This window comes from Mus pahari, chromosome 15, assembly GCF_900095145.1.
Source record: "Mus pahari chromosome 15, PAHARI_EIJ_v1.1, whole genome shotgun sequence".
Taxonomy (NCBI): domain Eukaryota; kingdom Metazoa; phylum Chordata; class Mammalia; order Rodentia; family Muridae; genus Mus; species Mus pahari.
In genome coordinates, this window is record NC_034604.1 from 35,569,615 (window position 1) to 35,596,624 (window position 27,010).

The following is a 27,010-nucleotide window of genomic DNA, read 5'->3' on the forward strand; positions in this document are numbered from 1 at the left end:
GTGAGAGAGAGAGAGAGAGAGAGAGAGAGAGAGAGAGAGAGAGAGAGCCCACACACAGAGATTGGATTTAAAAAGATTTTGGTTTGAACACTTGCCATTTCTCAAGCTAACTTTTACTTTAAGCTACATTCTTCTTCACGGGGAGCAAAGGAATCTAGCGTCATTTAATGGCTTACTATGAAAACTAAATTATGGCAACTGTTGAGCTCAATAACTGACACATATGGAATCCTCAATCGCTTATTTTTAGATGATGTTACATTTCTTTATTATTTATTGACTGGAAGGGATAGCTCTGACCTTGTTCATGACTGCAGTTCTTTTGCAAACAGATGGTGACAGAGATTTAGTTGGTTGTTCTAAATGTTATTCAGATTTGTTAGGGATAATGAGTTAAACAAGATCCCACCCACAGGAGAAGCAAGTCACTCTCAAGACACTTGGCAACAGTAGTATCTCTCACCTTCTGAATCATTAGCAATGAGATTGTGTGTGCACGCGCATGTTCAGATGATAAAATAGATGAAGTGAATAGATATTAAGTGTACTAATATGAGTTTGATAGAGCATTCAAGAATCTTGTTATAAGCTTCAGAAATTACTAGATTAAGCAAAAAAGGGATTTTCAGGCCTATAAAATTATAAATCTATCCCTGGGGCCAAATCGAGATGCTGCTAAGTGTAGGGATGTTTCTCTCTCTTTCTCAGCTTTTCCTGGCTCCCTTGGCTCTCTGCTCCCTAAACATCTTCCCAAGCTGGTGTGGGAAGATGGCTACTGGACTCACATTTTCCCAGTTTGGCAACCTCCTACAGAATACAGCATTTATGACCCATATGTTGCAGCAGAACAGTCCCAGTGAGGGCTCGGATCCATCCACGTAGGCTGACTCACACACCAGGCTCGCATCACCCACTGTGGTCATAATGTCATGGAACTCTATTCACATCAGGGCCATGAATCCTCTCTTTGTGAAGTAGGTATTGGTTATGCCATTTTCCAGGTCACAGGGGATATGTTCTAGTTCACACACACACACACACCCACACCCACACACACACACACACACACACACAAATTTGAAGCAAAGCATGGAAGCAAATCTCTAGAATGAGTGGAGGATGGTAGGGAAAAGGTTGGTATGGGTCAGAACTTTGTGTGAATAATAATGACTTTGGGGGTTAGAGTTATCAAGTATGACCTTAGCTAAAAGAAAAGGCGGGGAGGGGGAAGCTAAAATGAAATAAAACGAGGGAGAAGGCAGTCAAAGAGCAAACAGTCCTTGAAAGTAGAATAATTGTGTTATTACAAGCTGTTTAAAAGAGCAAGACACTTGGCCAGGGAGTCCAAATTCAGGATTACCAGCTTTACTCCAATTACTGTGTTGCTCTAAGACCTAACGGGTTCAAAATGTGAGGTAGTAAGGTGTGTCTGGACATTACCAAATAGGTAAATTATGTCAGTACAGACCATAGATAGAATGGCTACGAAAGTTGATTTTCTGCGTAAGTTCTCCAACAGTGCAGTGTTCTTTATATTAACAAGTGATTATGCATGATGGTTAAATTAAACAACATAGATGTGATGATATGATATGATATGATATGATATATGATATGATATATGATATGAGCTAAGCAGGTGTAGAACAGATGAGTGTGTGTTGCAGGTAAGGGGAGAACGAATGGAAAACCCTAAAGTAAAACAAGGGGTCAGAGGGCAGGGGCTGGAGTGAGACAACAGCTTTCTTTTATTGCCATGTTCTAACTCTTCTGCGGATTAGATGATAACTGGCCAACAGGGATCTTTCATTCATTATCATCCCCCAGAGCATCCCTGTGCTGGTTATGAAGGCACTCTCACTGTTCCAAATGTACCTTTCTGTGCTACACTTTGTGATGCCAGGGCAGGGATTCAGGATTGCCACACTGACTAAACAATCACCCAAGGATGCTCTTCATTTACCTAGCTGTCTCCCTGTCAGATTTTGTCAGTAGGGGACACTGAAGGAGAGGAGGAAACATGCAGCTGGGAAGGACCCCTTAGTTTGCTTCAATCTACCTCTGTTTTGCTTTGCCATTGAGCCATAGGCTTTAGTAGTTGTTGCCCCTTCGTGATCCTCAGAGGTCATGTATCTCTGTTAGGTCCTCTGTCAGGTCCTCTGCCAAGCCTCTACCAGCAGCGCATCAGTCTTTCCTTGGGCATCTGGGCCCTCCTCCAGCAGATGCCTCTTTTAAGTTTTTAGGCCTTTCATTTGCATACTCTTCCATATGTGTTTGCAGATATAAGGCCAGTAGCTTTGGCCCCCCAATCTTCCTCACCATCTTGTCAAGTGTCACTTTTATCCTGCTGCTCTGTGTCTGGACACCTTTTATTGACTTCTCCTTGTTAAGATTACTGGTGGAGTTTCTGCTTTCTTGGCTGATGTGTGGATGGCTTAATTATCTTTTCTTGCTCATATATAACACCTGTTAAATAGACATCCCAGCTGGGCCTACATAACACTAAATGACCTTGAGTGGAAAGGCCTATGCAAAAAATGAAAAATGATGATTGTCAAGCTTAAATACTCATTTTTTTTTTTTTTTGGCCTGGAAGCTTGCACAACCTGCCTATTCCTAATCTCTACTATTCAATATATTTTCAAAGGTTAGAGGATTAGAAAAAAACATCAATTTGCTCATTATTGACTTTTCAACTGTGAAACCAAAAGTGTCTTTTAGCAGCCTTGATAAATTAAATCTGGCCACCTCTCACCCAGACTGGCAGGCTCCTACATCATTGATGGAGGAGTCATGGACCACCAGCTCTCCCAGCTGCCTCTGTAATGTACAACATTGTACTCACAGCTATTAGCAGGTGGAGAGTTTGAAGTGTGGCTAGATCACAGAGATGCCTCCGTTAAAAATGCATAAGCACTTTGTGAGTTTGCTAAGTCATGCCTCACTCAGCTGGCCTTGAATTTTTCATGGAGGAGGCATATTTTGTAGTCTTTCCTCTCTTGCTTCTTACCAATAAGAACTGCGGCACCGAGGGCTGCATGGAAGCTAGGAGACCTCAGTCATACCATCTCCCTGATTGGTTCTTAATACTGCCAAGATGTAAAATGCTCAAATATTTGGATGTAGACATTTAGAAAACTGATTTTTCCACATTCCCTGTGTTTAATTGAAAATGCAAATGTTTTCCTTTCCTGATTTTAAATAGTTCAAGTACAATTTTATACTAGAGGACTCAACTACTTGTTAACTTTTAAGTCCTGCATTGGAATGCTCCTTCCAGAGATATCCCTGGTCACATGCTATCTGTCAGATGCTCTCTGTTCTTATGGTTACTCTCAATTCCAATACCCAGGAAGCATTACCAGATACTCAATAAACATTTTCCTACTGTGTCCAGATATATATGGAGTGTTCTTCCTAATGAAACACAACACTTGAGCCATCAGTAAATATTGATTGTACAATACATGTGTAGAAGAATCATCATCTTATCGTCAAATTTCCAGTTGGAGTGTTTATGAAGATTGGGATCTGGACTTGCACTATAGCCAAAATATATAAATGAATGAAGTATTTTGTGATACAGACTGAGACATTCTTTACATCTCTGATTTCATTCAATTTTCTTCAAAAATCTGTCAAAAAGAACCATTAGTTTATTTATTTTTCAGATGACTCTTGGAGATCTCAAATAAATTTTCCAAAAACTTAGAGCTGTCAAATGGTGGTGCTGAATACTGGGGCCTAAGATATTTTCTGCTATGTTTTCAACTTGAAATATCTGCATGTACATTTTTAGCACATTTGTTCATTCATTAGACATTTGTCAAAGTCCCATTATGTGCCAGACATCAAAATTGTCACAGAAGTCCTCATTTTCAGAAATAAAGTATTCAAAACAAAAGTATTATTAAACGTTAGGTTCAACAATTAATAAATCTCCAAAGGGTAATGAGTGCTTTTCTTTTTAATATTATTAAGTTAGACTTCTCTTCAAATGGAATTATTTTTTCTTTGCAGCTGTCCAATCAATTGGAACGCCCTTTCTTGCTCAATGAAAAGACTCTAACCAGTGTTGAAACCTCACAAATTAGAAGTGAACGTGCTTAGTTTGAAGCACCAGGGTATTTGGGGTACTTTTGTTCTCTATAATTGGGAAGATCCCAGAATATATTACCTGACAGAACTGACCTTTGATAGATCTTTCAAGACTGCTTAATGTTTGTGAGTATGCCTCAGAAGGAGTGCCACAGTGGAAAGCTCCATGCTTGCAGCCCCCTCTATCTTAATTTCATACCCTTGCTTCAGCTATGGTTTTGGGGAAAAAGAAGTTTGAGTGCTTCCAGGAAGAAGATAATGAACTTCTGTGTTTAATTTCTAAATTTCATATTGGCTCTATCTGAGCTGCATCCCACCTTCTTCCTGGATTTTGAAATAACATATAGACTTCAGTAGCTATTTTATGAATTATCTTGTCCAAATCCTAAAATATTCTTGTGAAATATTGAGATGCATAGTACTGTGACAAGATGCACTAAAATTAAGTTATCCAATTTTCTTTTAAGAGTGATAGTGGCCAGAACAAATGGAAGGTAATACTCCCGTTTTCCTGGAGGCTGGAGAATCCCAGATGGGACTTAAATGAATGATCTTCCCAGCAGCTTTGGGAGGCTGTAGTAATGCCAGGTCCCTGGCTTCCTCTGCTGTGCAAGATTGCACATGAGTACTCTGGGATCTATCAGATATGGGTGTGGGTGATGTTAAAAGGTTTTTAAGAAGACTCAAGGTTCCTTTGGAATCTGGTGACTGGAGGGACTTCTTTGGGAAAGAAAATTCCTGGTCTAGAACATACATTTTTATTGTCTAATCAGGTCTTATGGCTAAAGTATTTTGTCACCTTGCCTTAAGGGTAATAGATAAGTATGTTCCAGAAAAATATGTGTGCACACGCCCACCCTTTCTGCATTTCCCTTCCCTATCTTTCTTCTATTTCTCAATATTAAATTTAATTTCTAAACATTCTCCAATGGACCAGGTGAGATGAACTCTGATCTGATGTGGCTACTTTTATGTAGTCCGGTTTATTGGAACCAACCTGCTTTGAGTCCTATTAGCACAAGAGTGGCCCTGTTTTCAGGCAGCTGAGGCAGATTCTGCTGACTGGAGGTGACAAACACCCCTCTTAATTTCCCCTGTCAGACTGAAAGCCTTTATCCTTGCAGATGTTCCCAGGCACTGGCTGGTTCCTGTTGAGTAGTTTCTCTGTTGCACAGAAGATATTTATTTGCAATAACTGAGACTCGCTTTAGCATCACTGCTATTTTGATTGCTTTTGGCTAATTGGATTGTTGATTTAATTTAATGGGTATATAAGTACAATGATCACTCAGCCCTGTGGTAGAAAGTGACTTGAATGAGTGAGGAAGAGATAGGCATTCTGGGGTTGTGATTTACAGAAAAATAGTTTTACTTCCTCTGGAAAAAATATGGCAAGTTGCCATGTGTAAAAATCATTTATACGTGTAAAATATAGACATTCCAGAAGAAGTCAAGGAGTGACTTTTTAAATAGTTTCATTTCTACTTCGATCATATTAGAAATGGCAATGAACTAGGTTTTTCTTTTATAATGATGCCTATTCTTTATGAGAATAAGACACAGTAGAATCAAAAGTGTATGTTTTAAAAAATAATATAAAATGTTTCATTGCATTTCTTTTTTTTTTTTTTTTTTTTTTTTTTGGTTTTTCCGAGACAGGGTTTCTCTGTATAGCCCTGGCTGTTATGGCATCAGTGAAGTGGGTGAATTGAAATGCCCAGACTATAATATATGATCAGGGGGCCTATGCTGTTCAGAAACTGAAAGACTAGGGGTCATAACTTATGTTCTTTTTTGTCATAATCGTGGATTTGTCAAAATTTATGGAGTCACCAACTATGTACCTAAAAATATTGCTCTGCTTGCAAATTGCCGAACTTAATTTTAAGAAACAAGACTTAGGCAATAGGTACAGAAGGTCTCATTGGTTTAAATAAGAAAGGAAATATAATGGAAAATATAATTGAAGAAACTAGCTTCAGGTATGGTTAGATCCAGGTGCTTCAAAGTTGTTACTAAGATGTTGTGTGTTGTTGAGTTTCTGTGTATCCCTTCGGTGATGCATTAGAACTACAACAATGAACACTTCATCATGCCCATGTTAGGAAGATGGTGGTTTAGTAGCTGTTGGGAGTTATGTGTAATAGTTAAGTACTTAAAAAGTATAGCTGTACCTGTTGGGAGGCAAACATTTTTAGGAGGGGTGAGCAGGGACATCAGGAACATTCACACGTAAATAGATATTTTAAGAATCAAGAATTTTACAGACAAGCAAATTGTTTAGGAAGCAGTTATAATACTTGGGACATCTGTATTCAAAGCCCAGCTGTTCTGTGAGCAAACGATTCAAACTATGGCATGTTTATTAAGCTCTATGGGTCTGAGCATAAGTGATAAGAGAAGCTGCTGTGTTCACAGGATGGTGGAAGACCAATGAGATGCAAGGGCTGTCCAGAGCCCTCTTCACTGACCACTGCATTTTCCATACACAGAGTCTTCTCTGAGCCCCTGACTGCTAGGAGACAGAGCTTTAGATGAGGGCTTGATGTTACCCATGTCAAATTGGCAAGCATTTTCTGAGATTACTCTATACCACCCACTCCATTCTGCTTATCTCAACTAAATCACCCCTAAGACTCCAGGTAATAAGAAATTTATTATCTTGGTCTTACTGCTGATAGAGCTGAAGTCGTAAAACTTTGGGTCTGTCAGGTGCCTGGGTTGATAAACGGGCTACCTGGGCATTTCTGCCTGGGCCAGCGGCCGTAGGGCAGGTACACATAATACCATATTGCACAGTCTGCTATTAAGGAATGGATGCCTTAGCTGTTGGTGTTGTGAATCACCTGTGTTCCCTGAGTACTAGCGGGTTCTGCAGCTTCATCATCACTCTGAGTTTCTGACATACTTTTTTTTTTTTTTTTTTTTTTTGGGTCTGTGTTTGTCTTGCAGGTGAGCCTTCCCGGTGGTCCTCCTCTCATTGTGACTGCTGCTGCAAGAATGGCAAGGGAGACAAAGGAGAGAGCGGCACCTCATGTAATGACCTCTCTACTTCCAGCTGTGACAGCCAGTCAGAAGCCAGCTCTCCCCAGGAGACGGTGATCTGTGGGCCTGTGACGCGCCAGAACAACATCCAGACTCTGGACCGACCCATCAAGAAAGGCCCGGTGCAGCTGATCCAACAGTCAGAGATGAGGCGAAAAAGTGACCTGCTCCGGACTCTGACATCAGGCTCCAGGGAGTCGAACATAAGCAGCAAAAAGAAAACTGCGAAGGAAAAGCTCTCCATCGAGGAAGAGCTGGAGAAATGTATCCAGGATTTCCTGAAGATAAAAATTCCAGATCGCTTCCCTGAGAGAAAACATCCTTGGCAGTCTGAACTCTTACGGAAGTATCATCTATAGGGGGAGGGCTGCGGGTAGTCACCACTTTGAAATAAACCTCCCCAAAGGAAGACATATGTTAAAAGAAAAATAACAACTAAACGGTCCACATTTGTTAGAACACAATGTCCATTGATGTACTACTGCCTACTTTGCCTAGCTCACCTTAACGTGTAAATCCACAGGGTAGATTTCTTTCTAGATGTGGAACCAGAAGCAAGCTCTTACGTTGTCCTTTGTCTTTTATTTACTTGGTCCCATGTGCTGAGAATCTTAAGATACAACAAGAACCAGCTACGTGTGAGTAGCTCACAGGCTTTGGGAATCATTGATCCCAAACCAGGTTTTTTTGTTTTGTTTTGTTTTGTTTTGTTTTATTTACTCTCATTTTTCTGCCTCCTCCCCTTGACCGAGAATGGACAGTTGAAGGAGATATAACCCGGTGGCGTATGTTAAGAAATTATCCTTTTCCCTTTCCTTTTGTTTATGGGGTGAGGGGAGAATGGCAAATTTGTATGATTTTTCACTAAAATCTCTATGTGCCAGGTTCTATTGACTTTGTATGCATGAGCGTTTCTGACACAAGCACAGTATATGTCTGTATATATGCACAAAGAATGCACACGACCTAGGGCCTGGACAGCAGAGGGCTAACACCTTACTATCAGCTGCCCCTACAAGAGCACTTCAGACAACGAAGCCTTTGCCTATTTATTAAAACCCTCCTGGGCAGATTTCCCAGCCTCCCTTGGCAGTACTTTCTAAAGCTGAATGCCCCCATCATCAACAAATTCTCTTTCTTATTTTGAAATAAATACCCCCAGGCTCCTTTGATTTATTGTGTTCTTTCCCTACATTAGGAGCTGGTGAGATGAGCTAGTTTAACCCTGTTTGTGTTTAGCAGACAAGCAGTTACATCCACAAACAGAGCGTTGAAAGATCCTGCAACCAGCCTTCTCCGTTCTAATTAGAACCATCACCATTCTCCAGCTGACTCAGAGTTTTAAACTCAACCACATTTTATTAACGAGGCCTTTGATATAATCCAGGCAAATTCTCCGCATCCCTATGGGTTGTGAAGCTACGAACAACACCCAATAATTGAAAATGCATCCAACCTTCCGTTCGCTTGTTTTAGAGGATTTGTGCCCCAACATATGTCTAAATATCCTGTACACTGTTGCTTGCTTGTAGCCAGGTTTGGATAACTTTGGAATCCTGGGGTTTGGCTGTGGCCCTTCTACTGTTTAGTTGTATAATTTCTACAGTGTCTGTAATGACCCAAGTGGGTGGCTGGAACATAAAAGTTACTAATTTGATTTTTTAAACTTTTTAAAAACATTCCTGACCTGTGTAGATACCATCCAAAAGAAACTGTTGACACTGTCTATCCATGTGATTCTGTCTTCTATTAATCTTCCAGTAGTTCTTTTGTTCACTGTGCTAAAAGAATGTCCAAAGACAACTTTTAATTTTCAGCATTCCTCATACATCTCAGTGGTAACTGAAAAGATGATTTATCACTAGTGTGTGCCAAGAATTCCTATTTTTTTGTTTTGTGTGTGTGTGTGTGTGTGTTTGCGCACGCGTGCACGCGCGCGCATGTGTGCATGTGTTATTGTGTGCATGTGTGTATGGTTAACAAAAGTAATAAAGGCAATCAGACAATGTCTTTATAGAAGAAAAAAATCTAATGACCAGTTTCTTCTTTCTGAAAACTTTCATTGGGGCACATTTATTATTTAAGAATCTCCTCCTTGATTTATTGGTGCCCATTAGTATATGATTGTCTTTCTGAATTTTTTATAATTCTTGATTTCACAGGTGGGTAATAGAATAAGGCAATATTTTCTTGTCCTGATGCTTCAAGTAAAGTTTAAAATTCTATTTAAGTGAAAAAGAAAGTTTCCTTGAGGTGCTGAGTGGCCAGGAAAAATATCATTTATGAAAGTGTTCTTTTGCGTGTTGATAGTTTAGCAGATAGTTGATAGATAGCTTTGTGTGTAAATCCTATTAATGCATCTTTCTCCTCTCAATGTTTCTTGATGGTACATCAAAAATACTATCATAGTTATTATGGAAGATATTGTGAAGTATCATGGATCTTAATGGGTCAAGAAGACACTGGATGTGAATTGTTGGTCAGATGATCATTGACTGAATCACTTAAAGTGCTCCTAGAGTATATGAGATTTGAATAAACTGGTCAAAATCCCAAATTTTTAAAAATTTTAATCCTAATCCTAATGGCATTGAGACACTCAAGAATTGGTCTGTCCTTCACCCACAGCTTCAACTAGAGTCTTCAAATAGGAAATACAGTGCTGCACCCAAAGTAGTGTAGCATTGTCCTGCAGGCTTTGTTGTTATGGCTTTTTCTTTTCCTTCACAGGTACTCTTTATACCCATGATGAACAAGCTTAGCAGTAGAAATCTGTTGAAGAAACAGTATCACTTTGATTTTGGGCTACTTGTAAAGTGGCATCTGCCCTATGGTAAAACGTTTAAACAGAAAGAGAAAGTCATGGTATTCATTGATGGGAGTATTGGCATGTTCAGGAATACAGCCTGTGTCAGTAGAAGGCTTTGAGAAGGCACCAGCAATATCAAGGGTTAGGTCCCATTTGGAGTAGAGTCATCCAGTGTGCTCCCTGTAGTCTTCACCACACTGGAAATGATCTTTGGTTAAGTGAGCCATGAAAACAAAACACTGCTATTCCTGGCTTCAGAACCTTAACCTCAGTCATGGGCAGCACAGTATTATATCAAGGTCACTTCTTATTGTGGGTTTTTGACGGGGGATGTACATTGTTGATATTAAGAAATGAATAGTGCTAGGTAGTACTATTCTATCCTGTACTATGTTATCTATACTAAAATGAAAATAAAACTGTTAACAGAAATATCCTACTGAAACCGGACATGTAAAGAGCCTTAGTTTGGGCTGCCTTCTGAGAATCCTGTAAGGCTAAATCCACGGAAGTTAGAATGGCAGATGCCTGCCCATTCTTCATTCTCTTAGCCATCCCTGCATATGCTTCTGGGTTATGTTTCTTTCTGTAGACTCTCCACAGCTCTGAGGGTGCTTTTTACATGGCTGAGAAGAACATGCTCCAAGGGGTGTGGGGGAGAAATGGAGGTAGACTGCTAGAGCAGTTTTAAAAATTACCCCACTACAGTTCCTATAATGAAAGTCAAAATTTGATTCTCATAACGTTACTTTGTTATCACTTCAATCTCTCAATTTCTTGTCTAGAGTAGACTAACCCAGAAAAGGCAGGTTTTGGCATTCTCAACCACTGGATACATTGTCCTGAAATTTGAGTAATGTTGGCCTTATGTTTGATCTTTGCTAGAATTAATAAAACATTTTCTGTGAACTTATAGGATAAATTCTTTGTGAGCTTTACTTGGCATAATAATTTTCTAAGGAAAATGAAGGGAATTATTTTCCCCCTGATGACTTTGTGGCAGATAAATGTTTTTGCCAATTTGCATGCAGAGTTATAGGTTCTAGCATGGGCAATTTCTCTCTTTAATGTCTTGGTATTGTTGGCGTCTTGCAATCTTGATGGCCTACCATTCCAACTTATTTATTTATTTTCTCTTATAGTCTCAAAATAATGCACTAGAGAAAGAATCAGAATAAGCAGTATGTATCTGGAGCCACAATGGAGTTAGATGTCATTGATAAGGGACTGTACAATCAAATTAGAGGAAATAAAACATGCTCGAATGAGTTTGACTTATAATTGCCCCCATCTTTCTGGTTCCATATAAAATGGTTCCAGTTCTCTATGCCCTTTAGTAACCACAGCCTTGTGATTCAGCCACAACGTTTGTTTTGAAACATTTATTCTTCTTATTTTGCTATGGCCATTGGGAAGGGGATTTTTTCTCTCCAGTGACCACTGTTGAAAAAGTTAGGGAAGCTCTAGTCACCGCACACACACTGAATTAATTTGTGGCTCTTTCTGAAAAGGAGATTCCCTTACACTGAGTTCAAAGAATTCATAAAACTTGAAGCAGGGCTAAGGAAACTGCATTTTGATGTAGTATCTTTAATCATTTCAATGGTCCAAGGACCCTACTTAGAGAAGTTGCTGTTGGGACACCAAGGGTAACTTGTGTTCAGAGGACATACCATCCACTGTCTTAGAAAGGTTCACAGAATCACATTCAGGTACAACATATTTTCAAACTCCCTTCATCATTTCACCTGCCTTCCAACCAAAGTCTCCTTCCCAAAAGTCGGTGTCTGTGCCCTTTTCTGGAGTTTAAAACCTACATCTCATCATTATAGCCTTATCCCTTGGGCCCCCACTCCTCAATCAGAAAGCCTCTCTCATTTTAGCTTTATCCCAGGTGGAGGAGGAACATCTCTGAGTGAGGTCTATTCTAATGATACCCAATAGGGAATGAAAGTAATGTTTTTTTTCTCGGGGCCAGCTGTTCATTTCATTACTCAGTCTGGGTCAGAGAAATCAGAATACAATCCACAGTATAATGAATATGTTGTCCCAAAGTTGTTTCCATTGGAGAAATATACAGATAACACCAAAGCAAATGTGGAATAATGCGTAAATTCAGCTGTGGAATCAATACAGTCCTGAACCATTGAATTGCTTGCTTTGTCCAATTTGACTCAAGCACGATGAGGCTCATAAGGCTCATAGATAATGGAAATTTTGAACCATCGCATTCATCATAAGTGTAAAACAAAAATACATGTTAAGAATAAGAAGAGAAAGGACAAGGAGAGTTTAAAATGGTGATAGCTCAATTGTAAGGACACAAAGAAAGTGATGTGCTATAATTTTTCCCAGTCAGTCTCCTGAAGAGATGGCCATGCCATAATCTCTGTCTATGTCTCTCTCTCTCTCTCTACACACACACACACACACACACACACACACACACACACACACACACACAAATAGTTCCATTTGTTTCAGTCTGTTGCTTTCCTTGCTCTGCAAGAGGAGGATGCTTTTATTGCCCCAATGTCCTAACCTTTTTTTTTTGTTGTTGTTGTTGTTCCTCTTGTTTGTGAACAAATTGCATTGTTAATTGGGTAATGAATTTTAAGTCCTAGAATGTCAACCACGGTTTATTTAGGGAAACAATTATTAAAAAGATAAAGAACAAAATGTTCCCCAACGCAGCATTATCACGTGGTTTCTCCTGGAGGAGGGTAGGGGTAATTTTCCCGTTAATCAGCCCTGTAAAAGCACTTAGAGGCCAACTAGGAATTTAGTGAGTTTGACTTCTGTGATCTGCCCTGTCTTGTGAGGTTATTCTTAGAATGAATCTTTAGCTATTTACCTGAATTCGCACAATAAAAAAAAAAAAACAAAACATCAGATTCTCTCTTTTGGCTGATATTGGTTCCACCCATCACCAGGGGAAGCAGACCCAGAACTAATGTATTGCAAAACGATGGTGAATTGTTTTCCAGTGGCATCTGTGTGTACATGGTCTGGGAGTATGCACATAAGCATTGGTTTTTATGTTCTTGTTAAACCATGCACGCTAGTGGTTATTATTCATGTGAGCACACAGGAAAAAAAAATCTCTGCTTAAAAAATTAATAGAATTTTAATTCTGAACGACAGATTGCCATTGGCAACATTGACTAGTTGATAATGGTCCCATGACATGGTATCAAAATGTTACATGTCCAGGATGAAGGTAGATCTTCTCCCTGTCATTGTGTGTAGGGTCGAAGATATCGCATTACATAGAAACAAAGAAACAAACAGGAAAGAAAAAAATGTAGTGTCAGGATTGAACCAAGGACCCAGGGTGTGCTAGGTAAGAACTCCAGCCCTACCACTGAGATCTGGAGGAATATTTTGGAACAAGCTAAGCTAGAACTCATGTTGATCATTAATAATTTTTCTCCAGAGGCCAGTGGTTTACCCTTTTATGTATAAAAACCATTTTAGAAATTCATTAGACTTGCATAAGCTGTATGCATTGAAGGTAGCTTTTATCAACTGGGGATGACTTTGTGGCCCAGCTGTCTTTGGCAATACCTGCAAACATTTTTGACTGTCATAACTGAGGGGTGGTACTGGAATTCAATGAGTAGGGATGAGAGATGTTGCCAAAACTCTTCCAGAGGGCAGGAAAGACCCCACAGCAAACAATCGTCTACTCCGAAATGTTCATACTGCCTAAGTTGAAAAAAGCTGAACTAAGGCATCTTTTTTATCTCTTTATTTTGTTTCTTTTTCACAGCATAATATTTCTATTGATTATTTGGGAAATCTATACAATGGTCCCTGTTCACAGTTGCTTCCCATTCCTTCTAAGTCCATCCTCTCACCCTTAAACTCTCCCCATACCAAAGAGAAAATTAAAAAGAAGAAAAGAAAGAAAAAAGTACATGTCCAATTTGGGTTGCCCATATATTCACTCACTGGAGCATGTCACACTCTCAGTGGCCAGCCCTTTAAAGATAACTGAGTTCTTCCCCTCCCACTGCTAGAAGCCATAGCTTCCTTTCTGCATCATGTCTAGAAACAAAACAACACAACACAAAACAAAACAAAACCTTCCTGGTCAAGGCACAAGTTCAAGCAGAACAACCATCACCAACTTAAGGGCTTGTGGGCTTTGCATGATGTCTGAGGAAACCTTCACTTTACATAGATTTGAGAGCTGAGGTTTAGAGGAAGGAAAACGCCATGTTTTTCCTGGGTTGTGCTAGGGAAGTAACAGGCTGTGTCTTAGGCAGCCAGGTACCTGACATCCTGGTTGATCCTTCTGCCTCCCACACTGTAACAAACAATATTAACTACTAGGAAATCGAATATTGAGTAAAGTACTTGAATTCTTATGACCCAAACATGTTTTTCTATATTTATCATATATATATATATATATATATATATATATATATATATAATCAACATATTAGAATTTTCAGTTAAATATCAAGTTTTAAATAATGTATATTAAGGATTTGTCTTTTTATGACAGAAACTCTACTCAGTATTTTACATATCTTATCTCATTAAATCCTTTAATAATCTAATGATGCATCTCTGCCACTCTACTCACCTTACAGATAAGCTCAAGGAAGCTCAGAAAGGAAAGGCAGCATACATGACCATAAACACAGTGGCAGAAACAAGTTTCCCCCTGGGCTTATTGTATCCCAAAGGTTGTGGACTTAACCATCTTAGTATCTAATTGTTTCTCTTTTGTATTCTGTGCTTTTACTTGTTTCTCTTTTTCTTTTACTGGAAGGAAAGGGTAGCCAGAACATCTTAGCCCAGCACTGCTTCTAAAAGGGGTGTTATTTTAAACTACAACAACAACCAGACATGAATATCCAGAGAAGAGAAAGAAAAGGCAAATGTGGAAGGTAGTGCTCAGTTCTCTCTGCCACAGGCTTTACTTTGCACTTGGAATTCTATGGGGCGTGGGTAGTCATAGTATACAACTAACGAAACCCTGTCTAGTCCTCAGGGATACTTACCCCAGGTTGGCTTCAGCATTAAGAGAGAGCTGTTCCTAAGACTGCTTGCTATTCTGTGTACTGGTATCACAGCAAATTTCCAAAGGCTTTGCACATGTGTTTATACAGATGTGTCTATGTATCCTTTTGCTTTTCTATTTTGACTTTTAAGCAAATATTTGGGTTTTTTAAATTCAAGTCAGATAAAAATTGCAAATACATTGGCTTCATGTAGTATCTCCTGATTATTCTTCTAAGATGAGGAGAGACAGAGATAAAGCCAAGAAATGATAATGAAATACAAGTGTGTGTATGTGTGTGTGTTTGTGTGTGTGTGTAAGGAACATGTGTGTGTGTGTTGTGTTGGTGTATAAATTACATGTATATATGTATATATGTGTATACATCTATCTAGATGTATATAAATTGCTATATATCTATACATATTTATATACATAAACACATAACTTGAAACTTTAAAATTTTCTGTTTAGGAAATTAATTATTACATTTTATATTAGTTTCCTAGATAGTTTATTATAGTTCTGGTTTCCAGAATTCTCTTCTACTATGAATGTATATATTTATTAATGATACAGAGAATATGACACAAATACCTATAAATAAAACTTAAAGAAACAAACAAAAATGTATTTAGAGAAATGCCATACATTGGCTGGAATTTCAACCTATGTGTTTCAAAATTGTCCACTTTAGAAACAAAAAAAAAAGAAAAAGAAACAAGATGCCACCAAATAAAAGTGAGGCTTTTTAAGAATCAAAAAAATGAACTGATGGCACAATTTTATAGCCCTGTGCTGTTACATCACCTGTTGATTAAATTGCCGTCTCATAGTTCATGGGGTCTGTGCAGCCTGCATGACTCAGAGTGGAGCTGGTTATCTGTTTAAATTATTTTGAAGTTATAGCAATCAGTTTAAAATATGCTTATTATAAATAGCTGCCAAAAGTATCCAGGGCACAGTGAAGTGATAACCAAACAGGCTCTAGCCTTCTGCCAATAACTCTTTCAGCCTGTTTCCACGAACACCAAACTGCTGCTCAGCAAGGAAAGAGAGAGCAGAGTCAAAGAGAAGAAAGCAGGACTCATTTTGATATTCTATAGACAGAAGAGCCAAATGTCTAAATTTGTGGCAAAATGTAGGCTATCTTCACAGTCAGAGTCAAGTGCTTTCGCGACTGCAGGAGAATGTTAGAGGAGTTTGAAGCCAATCTACGCGGGCTTTCCCGGTGCTTCTTGGGATCGGTTTGTAAGCACATAACTCGGACCCTTCAAAGCCAGTCTACTTCCCAAACCAAGGCTCAGTTGGTAGAGCAGGACTCCTTCTCTTGGGGCCTATCCAAAGTGCTCCCTGAGCCAGATGCTCAGGCACACTAGTGAGCAACTGAGCTCCAGAAGTCCTCTGCGGGTGTGGTCTTGAAGGCTTGAGGAAAAAAAAAAAGTCTTTTCTTTATGCTACCAAATCAAACGTTCTAACAAGGTTCAAGAATTCCCAACATTTTGGAGTGGAAGGGGAATTTTATATCATGGGGTCTTTCAGTTCTCTTTGTGTAATTTTTTTTCGATTTGTCCTTGCAACTTTTCCACTTATTAATTTTTATTTTATTTTTTTTTAACGGAAATGAATCAGGGGAATTTTCCTAACATCTTCTACTTAAGTTAGAGAACGACAGGGCAATGGAGTTTTGGGATACATGCAGGGTGGGGAAGTAAAGGTGTCAGAACTGCTCATAAGGATCTAGATTAATCAATTATTAGAATGGCATCCTATTTAAAATACAGAGACAATGACTTACAAGGCCTTCCTTTCAGAATTTCCCTTCAAATTTGCTAATGGGATAAGCTTCCAGTGGGACACACTTTAGGCTGGTACTAGTGTTCAGCTAAGTCCATAAAAGAACGACTCTTTGTGATGGTGAGAGAAGGTTTAAAAGAAATTAAATTTCATTCTCCACATCTTACATAACCAGCAGCGCACTAGGTAGAGCCAATAAGCAACAACAACAACATCAACAACATCAACAAAAATCTTTCAAATTAAATGTACTGTTTACACAATATTCACATACACCCCCTTGACCCTTCTCAACTCTGGGGCTGTGTTGAGTAGGTTACCTGGGTATCTACAGATACATTCAGCAGGAATTATCATGTTTCTCTTTGCATCCATCTCTGATGCTTTGAAAGTGACGTCACCACACATGGAGGCTGCTAAACATTGCTGGAACTAACACTGAGTGGTCACTGACAGGGGCCTTGCTCATGTTCCTTTTTGTGCTGACCTCATCGAGACATTGGATGATGGGTCAGTTTGTTGCACATTGATATATACTAAGTGACACTCATTGAAATAACCTCTTCTCTTTCCCAATGCAGTTTGCTTGTACATAAGTGTAATGTCAACTCGTTTACAGGTTCTTTTGTGTATAAGTGTGATAGCGGATTTAGCTCAAGCCCTAAAGGGATCTGTTTACTGAATGGTGTTAAAACGAATGTGCTTATTACAGTATAAACATCATTAATTATGGACTCACATGAATGCATGTCTACATCTCATCAATTTCCAGCAGCTCAGAGATTCAACAGGAGTCTGCAGTCTGTGAATAGCAAAAATACATAAACTGCTGTGACTGATAACTTAGTAACTGTTTTATCTTGCTTTGTAACATTGTAGATCTTAGCCTGCTATATTTCTTTCTATATATATTTAGTTTTTGAGAGAAACATGGTAAAAAAGGAAACTACTGAGGTCCCAGTAAAATTGCACAGCATTTTGGCAATAGTTGGTCTATTTAAAATGCTAATTACTACCATCCATCCTCACTGCCAATGGAAACAAACTATTTTCTTTGGAATCACCGAAGGATACAGAAAGAAATAATTTTTTATTAACTACTTTCATATTTTGTTTCATTCTTATAGTAGGGTAGATGATACAGGTGCAGTAACTGTATTGTAAAACTGTGTGGCAAAAAATACAAAAGTAATTCTGTGGATATATTTTAAAAGGCGGAACAGAAACTATATTTCAGATTCTTGTGTGAATATAATTACAAAAATAGGTAACTATTTTTATGTGTTTCCATAATGACTCCATTTCATATACGTTGTAATTTAGCACCAATCACAATAAATCATTTGGTAACATTTAGTTGCTATATATATATTTTTCAGTACATATAAGAAATTAATGATTCAGCATTATTTCACGGGAAGCCAGCATTTTACATGAAAGATAATTACTGTTGCATTTAGTCTATTTCTAGTTTGGTGTGGCAGTTTGCCAGGTAGGGGTACAAGGAGGAGGGGATTTGATAAGTTGGTTATTTAATATAGAAATTTAATATATTTAATATTAAATTGCTATCAGATTAATAAGTGGAAGTCCTACCTCTGTCTCTTGTTGATTGGATGGTTTTGCAATAATTGATTATTTACGAAAGAAACTTCATCAGGCACTGGTTTCTCTGTGAATGTAAAACAATAGATTGGAAGATTCTTCTGAGAATTAAATTAGATAATCCAAGGAGATATGTCAGAGTGTTTGACACATCAAACAGATACAACAATAATTCCCAGAGTCTCATTCAAATCACCCTGAAATGCTAATTTTAAAGTGGGATTTGGCTTCAGAAGTCTAAATGTCTGAATATATTTATTGATCTCCTGTTAGTAATTTATCAAATATCCTATAAATATCCACTATGATTTGTAATCTACAGGGAAAGTTATAGAGAAAAGGTATTTCTTCAGATAGAAATTTTGAAAATAACTTGGCCACTTGTTATGGTACAATGTTTCCAGCAGAAACCCTTTCCCTGCAACATACACTCAAAATTGGAAAGAACTGGACAGTGCACAGTTTGAGAAATTTATCTTTCATGCATCCTACTTTGTAACTTCAAACTCTTCTTTGTAAAATTGAATGTGAGCTCTATGGATTTTGCAGTAAAGGATCTTTTAAACTTGTTGACCCAGAGTCTCCCACACTTTGAAGTTTTGAGACCCTCACTTGGAAATTGCTAATTAATCCCTGGTCAAACACAAGGAGAGAAAAATCTGAGACTCCAAGAAGGGGAGGCTCTGCTTCAGGTGTGAGCAATCTGGTTTTGGAGCTCCATCTATGGACTTGGGCTAGGGCTTCTTTTACACAGCTCTCATGTAAATGTCTGGTGACAGTTATTGTCTTATTCTGACTCCACAGTACCTGCTCCCATATGGACTGAGTGTTTAGTCACATGAAGCCCTGAAATCCAAGCATCAGAAGGGAAGGATTCCAAGGCATAGGCATCCTTAGATACAGTCACCCAAACCACATGGTGTGGGGCGCAGGCTCTGGTTTGTTTCTATAGGCTGATTTTTTTTGGTCACCTCTACCAAGACAGAAATTCTCCACCATACTGAACCCAGCAGACCGGGGGAATAAAAGCTTACACAGACAAAAGCAATAAGGATGCTTGAGAGAGACTTATCTTATGCAGTAGCAGGTGAACTTCTCTAGGGCTTCTCTGGGAAAACTTACCCTGTACTGGTAACATAGAAAGGGAATGATAGCCAAGGCTTCAGAGATTGGTTAAAGTAACTCTATTTCATTAGACTCAGCCACAGGGAAAGCTCTCACTCCTGCCTCCTGCTCTATGATGATAGATGAGAAATATTAGCATCAAGAGGAAAACTTGGACTCAAACTTTCTGACGACAGCATCAAAGCATGAACAGCTGCAAGGATTTTTTACTGCTCTTGATCTCAGAATTGAGTTTTCTCACAACCCCAGGCTTCAAGGATCCTGAGCTGCGGTGGTAGGAACACTTCACCACTCTCTCATTTTGCCTGGGAGGTGGAGAGTGGGGTGGGCAGGGTGCATGTACCAGGCAAAAGACTTCTCACTAGTCCTTTTCAGAGAGTGTTGGGTGGAGTGTCTCCTCCTACATGTCAGTGCTGCCGCTATAAGGCAGTGTCTGCATATAGCCCCTTCCCAGAAACTCATCCCTCTGCCAAATTGACTCCAACAGGACTTGATCAGAGGGATCATAACTATGGAACAAGGGCAGAGGAAATAGCCCAAATCATCACCTTCACAGAGAATATGTCTCCTCCCCTCTAATTTTAGTCCAAAGGCAGTGTTTCTCTCCATGGCTATATGACACTCAGAGCTCCCATCAACCTCAGCTCCAATGGCAGCTGCCACTGAAAGAGGTCAGGGCAGGTGTTTATCCCAACAGGGGGCTGGCAAAAGTTCCTCTCCAGGCAAGACAGCTTCAGCCTTTAATAAGGCATCCTCATCTTGTGAGTCCACAAAATTATAGTATGTCAGCAAAGGCCAAGCAGGGTGTGATGGTGAATTGCTTAGAATACCAGAGCTTAGAATATCTCTGGAGCTATTGTGGGTCCTTAGCAACCATGTCAGGTGAGCCCACAAACCAAAGTCTGGCGTTACACTCAGCCTTCTCCTTGATTTTCTCTTTCCTCTGGCCCACTGAGATTTGTTTTATCTTTAGCTGTTATGAAATGCTGCTACTCTGTGACCAGGTCTGAGCTCACATGTGCTAGTGGCTCTTCCTTGCTATATATCCATGATGGATAATGTGAAACAATTAAATCTGGTGTCTCAGAGACACCTAAAATCACACAGCTGCATATGCTTTATGACATAAGTAAAGCTTTTTATTAAAAAACTATTTTCTTTCTTACCCTCCCTACACCCTCATTCATTCTTCCTTCCACCCTTTACTTTTCTTTCCTTTCTTTCCTAATTTAAATTTGTTTTAGAAAGAGTATGGAGCTATGTAGCAGGGGTGGCTGGGATGCACCACAATGTCGGGCTAAATGATTTTCTTCTCTTCATTCTCCTGGAGTCTCCACTTCCATCTATGGATTTCTGCTTCTTGATTTTCAGTCCATCTGATGTTTCAGCATCTGGAGAGAGAGAGAGAGAGAGAGAGAGAGAGAGAGACAGAGAGACAGAGAGACAGAGAGACAGAGAGACAGAGACAGAGACAGACAGAGAGAGAGACAGAGAGAGACAGAGACAGAGAGAGACAGAGAGAGAGACAGAGAGAGAGACAGAGAGAGTCACAGTCAGAGACAGAGACAGAGACAGAGACAGAGACAGAGAGACGGAAATGAAGAGAAACAGGCACACACTCAGAGAGAGCAGTGTATTGCAACCACTGGACACAGGTCCTTTTGGTTTCCACATCTGCTGTACAGTGAGCATTTGGAGGGGTTATTCCTACAGATGATTTTTGGACAGTTGCTCTCTCTCTTCTCTACAAGTCTTCCCCTAAGAGGTGTCTGATTTCCTGTTTAGATGCAGAGCAAAAAGGAATCTGTGATGATTCCTACAGATTCACCATTTCAGACTGTTTTTGTCTGGGGTCCCCTGGAGTGAAAGGAAAGACAGAGAGCAAGTGGGCCCAGCGATGATGTGACTCATACCTTTTTGGAGCGAGTCACTCCAGAACTGCTGGAAATGGAGGAGCTACCCTGATTCGTCATGCCCTAAAGTTCAGTTCGTTCTCTGCTAGTGTATGTGCAGTTAGAACAACTGATATTCCAAACTACCCTCAGATTTTCCTGGGTCATCTGGTCCATCTTTTGTTATGTGAAGCCACATCCAGTTTTCTATCTTATCTTTAATGTGAACAGAAGCTAAAGCATTGGCAAGAATCGGGAGATATGAAGCTTAGCTAGAAATTAGAAGGAACTGAACTGGCTCTGAGATTGTTGCTCTGTTTGTCTGTATAAAGATTGACCCCTGGTAGATACAAATAAAAAAAAAAATAACTTTAGGAAGTTTTAAAATAAGGTAAATGGGGAAAAGAGACAGATTAATAATAATCAGTTATGCATTCAGGAGGTATGGTTTGTTTTGTTTTGTTTTGTCTATAAAGCAAATAAATAGTGTGGCAATTACTAGGGTCTATCTTTTAAAAGAAGTGGCTACCTGTGGGATCCTTTGTAAAGTCCAGGCTTATGCTCACAGTACAACAAATTCCACAATGTCTTTTTGCACCTTAACTTTTTAAAAAAAATAGTTATGATTCTTCAACTAATGTTTTTGAAAGCTAAAGCAAAAGTTTGAATCTTGAAAGTGATCACATCCTATGTCTTATCACATAGCCTGTCATGGGTCTGGCTTGCTCTTATGTATTCTGAAATTATCATCCTCAGTGTTTTGGGGAAATAGTGGAAATATAGCAGATAAAGAGTCAGAAAGAGGAAATATAAACTGTATTTTGATGTACTTTTTCATTAATAAATAAATGTTAACTAAGCTATAATATGTAAAAAGTGTTTTTTTTTAAAGGAGTAAATTATTTGTCATTCATGATGTATGGATAATATAGACACTGTTATCTTAACCCCAAAGTATGCAAATGAACAAACCAAAGGAGACCCCAAATCCACAAGATTTTTATCAGCAGAATCCTGAAACTGTTTGGCCTACATAATGGCCTAGAGGGAGGAGCATCATCAACACATGAAAGTTCTGAGAACACAGAATTATAAACCATAGAGCAGATGGCGAAATGGCAAAAAGGCATACCTGTATTTCCTTAGCTTGTGACTTTAGTGCTTTCCCTGGATCCACCTTCAGTGACATAATGTCATGAACTCGCCTTCCTCAGGGCCCTTGCCTCCCTTTGAATCCTATTGCTACTTCTCCTGTCATTGGTACCACTGTGAACATCCCATAAACACCCCCCTCCCCACCGAGAGATAGGGAACAGGCAAGAGGGGCTGAGGTAAAGCAGCTTCCCAGTCTGGTATCTCATTGCAAACCTTGTGCATTAGTCTCATAGACTACAGACTCTCGATAATTATTAGGTTCCCTTCCTGACCCCAGCTACAATGAAAACCTCTTTAGCATCTAGAAAAGTCACTAAAAGTTTCATTCTGGAAACACAAATAAGAATCCACACTTCATGCTTCCCTTTTGTGTGATGTTCCTAATATCAAAACTAAGCTATGGTGCTAGAAACAGGAATAGCCACTACCATCCCAGAAGAACATCTGGTTGGTGAGTGCAGGCGCATGGTGGGGCCTTCATAAGGACCAACGATATTTTATACTCTATGTTGGACAGTCAAGAAACAAGAATTACTATAGTAGTTTAATAACATTCCACAGTCTTGCACTTATGGCTCGTGGTGTTTTCATCACTAATGATGGAAAATGACACTAGTAATCTCAATTATTACTGTGATCAGTGACAGGGCTAGTGACGGCTGAGCTGTGGCAGACCAAACTGTAGCTCTCCTGGTCAGCCCAGGGATTGTGAAGGGAAACAGTGGACCCTCAACTGCTCGACTGTGGTGCTCGGGTGGATAGGTGTATTAAGTGATTCTCAACTCTGGATATTTCCAAGCAACAGTAGCTCTGTCTGGCTACAACGGAGGAGCCACAAGTTGCGGAAAGTCAGCAGTGTTTTACAGGGTAAAAAAACTTAGAACCTGGTAAGTATCCATCACAATTACCATTTTTATATCTATTCTCCAAACCTTTTCCCACCTAGTCAGTATATTGTCTACCTGTTAAAATAATAATAATAAAAAAAATCCCAGAAAATCAAGAGTCAATCCTGACCAGTGAAAAATGCTGTTAAACTTTACTGTCTATTCAGCACCAATAAACTTTAGTGTTTCTCTTGTTTTAAAGGTAGACCTTTTACATAAGTGAGGTCTAAAGTCTAGTCTTTAAAAAGCAATCGTACTCCCTTTTCTTCTTGCCTAGTTTCATAGTTCCCTTTCTTATTTCTTCCCTAATGGTAAATTCATCCAGATAATAAAAGTGAAATGAAAACATTTAGTCCCCTATCCTCACAACATCGTCTCCAACATTATTTTGTTTTGTTTTGTTTGGTTTGGTTTGGTTTGGTTCTGTTTTTACTGAGGAGTATGTTTGAGAATTAGAAAACACACAGAGGAAAGATCTTGGCTTTGACAGGCACCACATGATGATTCTGACCAGGGCCTCTATTCTATATTCTACAGTATTCTGCTGACCTCAGATGAAGGCTTAGTGTCATCCTGTGGCTATTTAAAGCCACAAACCTCATCCACCTTCCATTCTGAGCTATTTTGAGGTGGAGAGGTAGCCTGAAAAATTAGCACTTGGGGGCCCTTTGAAATGATGTCAACCAGTGGCTCTAACTTGGAACATTTTTGCTTCCAAAGGTACATTCACAATGTCTGCAATTGTAAATGTCATGGTTTTGGCAGTGAGGATGCTGTACGCTGTGGGTATCTAGTGAGTAGAGAGGGCTGCTTAAATATCTACAGCACTTGAGGCTTCTTGCACAGTAATGGGTCTTCCATTCTGAAATACCAATGGTGCTGACATTGATGTGTCAAACATAAGCTGCTAATTGTGTATGGTGTGATATATAAACAAGTGTATAGGTTGGATCTCTAAATAATTATGAAAAAGTGAAAAATTTTCTTTATCTTCAGGGAATATTTCCTGATGGAAGGAGATAGTGGATTAGCTCATTCCACAATGATTCATGACACAAAAGTCTACTTTATTAAAATAGATGAGTGCCTTTTGCATAACAGGAACTTAAGCACACACTGAGTCAAAATTAGTCTAAAAAGTTCAGCAAGGAAGGCTTGTGGGAAAAGAGTAAATTCATTTTCCTAGCATCACTTGGCAGCTGCCACTCGAACAAGCTCCTCATAAGTTCAGCTCTATGAACCCAGAAGAGCCAATTTGCCTATGTGTCCTGAACAAGACCAGACATAGGGAGAGAAGTGGTGGATGCAAAAGGTTCTAACTGACAAGAATACAGATTCTTGTCCAGACATGGGTCTCCCAGGGGACCTTTTGCAAATCATACAGGGTACTACAATTCTTTATCATTAGTAAAATAAAGGGGTAGTAAAGAAAATTAGCATTTATAATGATGGTAATAGTTGTTAGGTGCTCCATAGCTCTATTTAATCCTCATCATAATATGGAAATAGTCATTGGTGTCTCTTTGTTACAAATAAACCCAGTAGGAGAAAGCTAATTGGCTACTACCACACAGCAAGTAGTGTAGCTGGAAGATGAATCTAACTTTTCTGACACCCTTCAATTTTCATTTTTCTTTAGATCCTGTTTCTGTAGAACCACCACCACCAGCAGCAGCAGCAGCAGCAGCAGCAGCAGCAGCAGCAGCAGCAGCAGCAGCAGCAGCAGGAAAAACAATTTCATTCTCTCTGGATTTCTTTAGTGAGCACACACAGCCTAGGTGAAAGAGTAGACATTTATAAATACTATCATTTTATTGCTACTTTCATTTTATATTTATGATAACAATGTATGCCTCTTCTGTTCATGAGAAATGACTACATAGAAATAATTAAGTCATGATTAGCAACAATTGTACAAGATTCAAAATTATAAATAAATGTGCAAGCTTCCTTTGGAATAAGACCCTCCCATTTTTTTGAATGTGGCTGGGTGAAGAGAAGCTTAAGACTTGATGTCCTAACTCTACAGGCAGAGATCATATATGGGCTTGGCCAGGTATAATTGTCACATTTACCATGAAGAAATCTTGCCCTTGCTATGGAGGTGTGACCTTGCTAATACGGACACAGCTGAGAGCCTTCACCAACAACTGAGTCCTTTCTTGGTAACCAAGCATTTGGAAGTATCTTCATGGATTTTCAAACATCAGGGTAAGGGTTCCCACTCATGGGGGGTGAATAAATTAGTGTTAGCCATGAATTTTTGGACACGTGGGAGAGACACTCACACTGCTTGTGCTTTCAAGCAGTTGGTTGAATGTAACTTTCGACTTTCTTGGGTCCCTGTAGTACCTTTTCCCAACAGGAAGACCGCCTCCAAGCCAATGCTTAGTGCATACCTCCTGTGAAGCATACATAGTTCTTTCTAAAACGCAGATGCCTTTTGGGAGCAAACAGTTCATAACACATTAGCACACATTGCCTTCTGTACCCTGAAACAACAAATATATTCTTTTCCCCTTAAAAGGAACCAAACATCATTAGTCAGACTTAACTCAGACCTTCTTTAACCCTAGCACCAAAGCCCATGGTTTTTCTTTGAATCCCCTGCCTTACTGATAACAGGCATCTAACCTTGTCAGGAGTTGTCAAGGGATTTAGGCTTAGAAGTCTTTATCTTTATCTTTGCAGTCAGCCCTTGCCCAGTTTTGCTGAGTTGAGATGAGCAACCTGAGGCCAGTCCTTAATCTCAAGGGGTCTGGAGTCAGACTGTAAACATCAAAGTTGTGATAACATGGGAAGGGGAAAATACATAGAAAATTCTTATCTAAGGAGACACCAAACCCTCGCTGAGTGATCCTTCCAGCTCAGAAGCCCAGATATGAAGGCAAAACAGCTTCCATTTCCCCCCCAGGTATCTACTAATAATCTGATAATTCTACTGTTAGAAAAACACATTAAGTTTAGATACATGCTGTTGGGGTTTGCGGGTTATGCCTGGCAGTTGCTAACTATACACAGGCCCTGCCTTAATATTTATAAATCTTTGTCAAGTGCACATGGAAGTCAGAATGCCATGTTTCAGTGGTTAAAGATTATATCAAGCTTTAAAAATAATTAAATAGACTATGTTCTTGTAGCCAGGCCTTACCTTCATTAACCCCAAAATGAGAATGTATAAAGTTCAGATAACTTAGTCTGAAAAACAAAACAAACAAACAAACAAACAAATAAAAAAACCCAAGTGTGCTGCATTTAGTTATCATTATCTCTATCTTCATGCTTTACAAATACTGTAGCAGAATGGAAATAAGTAATAAGATGAAAAAATGTATCCTGACTAATCATTTTATACTCCTATTTTTTTTCTTGACTAAATCAGCCAAAGTGTTAACCATTCAGTTATAATCAATATTTTTTTGCAAGCAATTTGATTTTATCCTTAGTAACAATCTTGGTATTTTTATCTAGAAAGCAAATTATGGTAAATATAGTAAATCAAAGATGCTTTCATTTTCTTTCAAAGGGTTACATTTTTCTATTTGCAAAGTTGTGGGAACAAGTCAGATTATTAACAATG

General features: G+C 39.1%; 1 protein-coding gene across 1 annotated transcript in view; it reads left to right on the forward strand.

Annotated features, from left to right (window-relative positions):
• Positions 1–7,565, forward strand: part of Kctd16 (potassium channel tetramerization domain containing 16) — a 274,370-nt gene extending 266,805 nt beyond the window's left edge. Inside the window, exon 3 of the mRNA XM_021214948.2 lies at positions 7,051–7,565. Coding sequence (XP_021070607.1) covers positions 7,051–7,502 — 452 coding nt within the window. The 3' untranslated portion in view covers positions 7,503–7,565. The remainder of the gene's footprint in view (positions 1–7,050) is intronic.
• Positions 7,566–27,010: the final 19,445 nt, after the last annotated feature.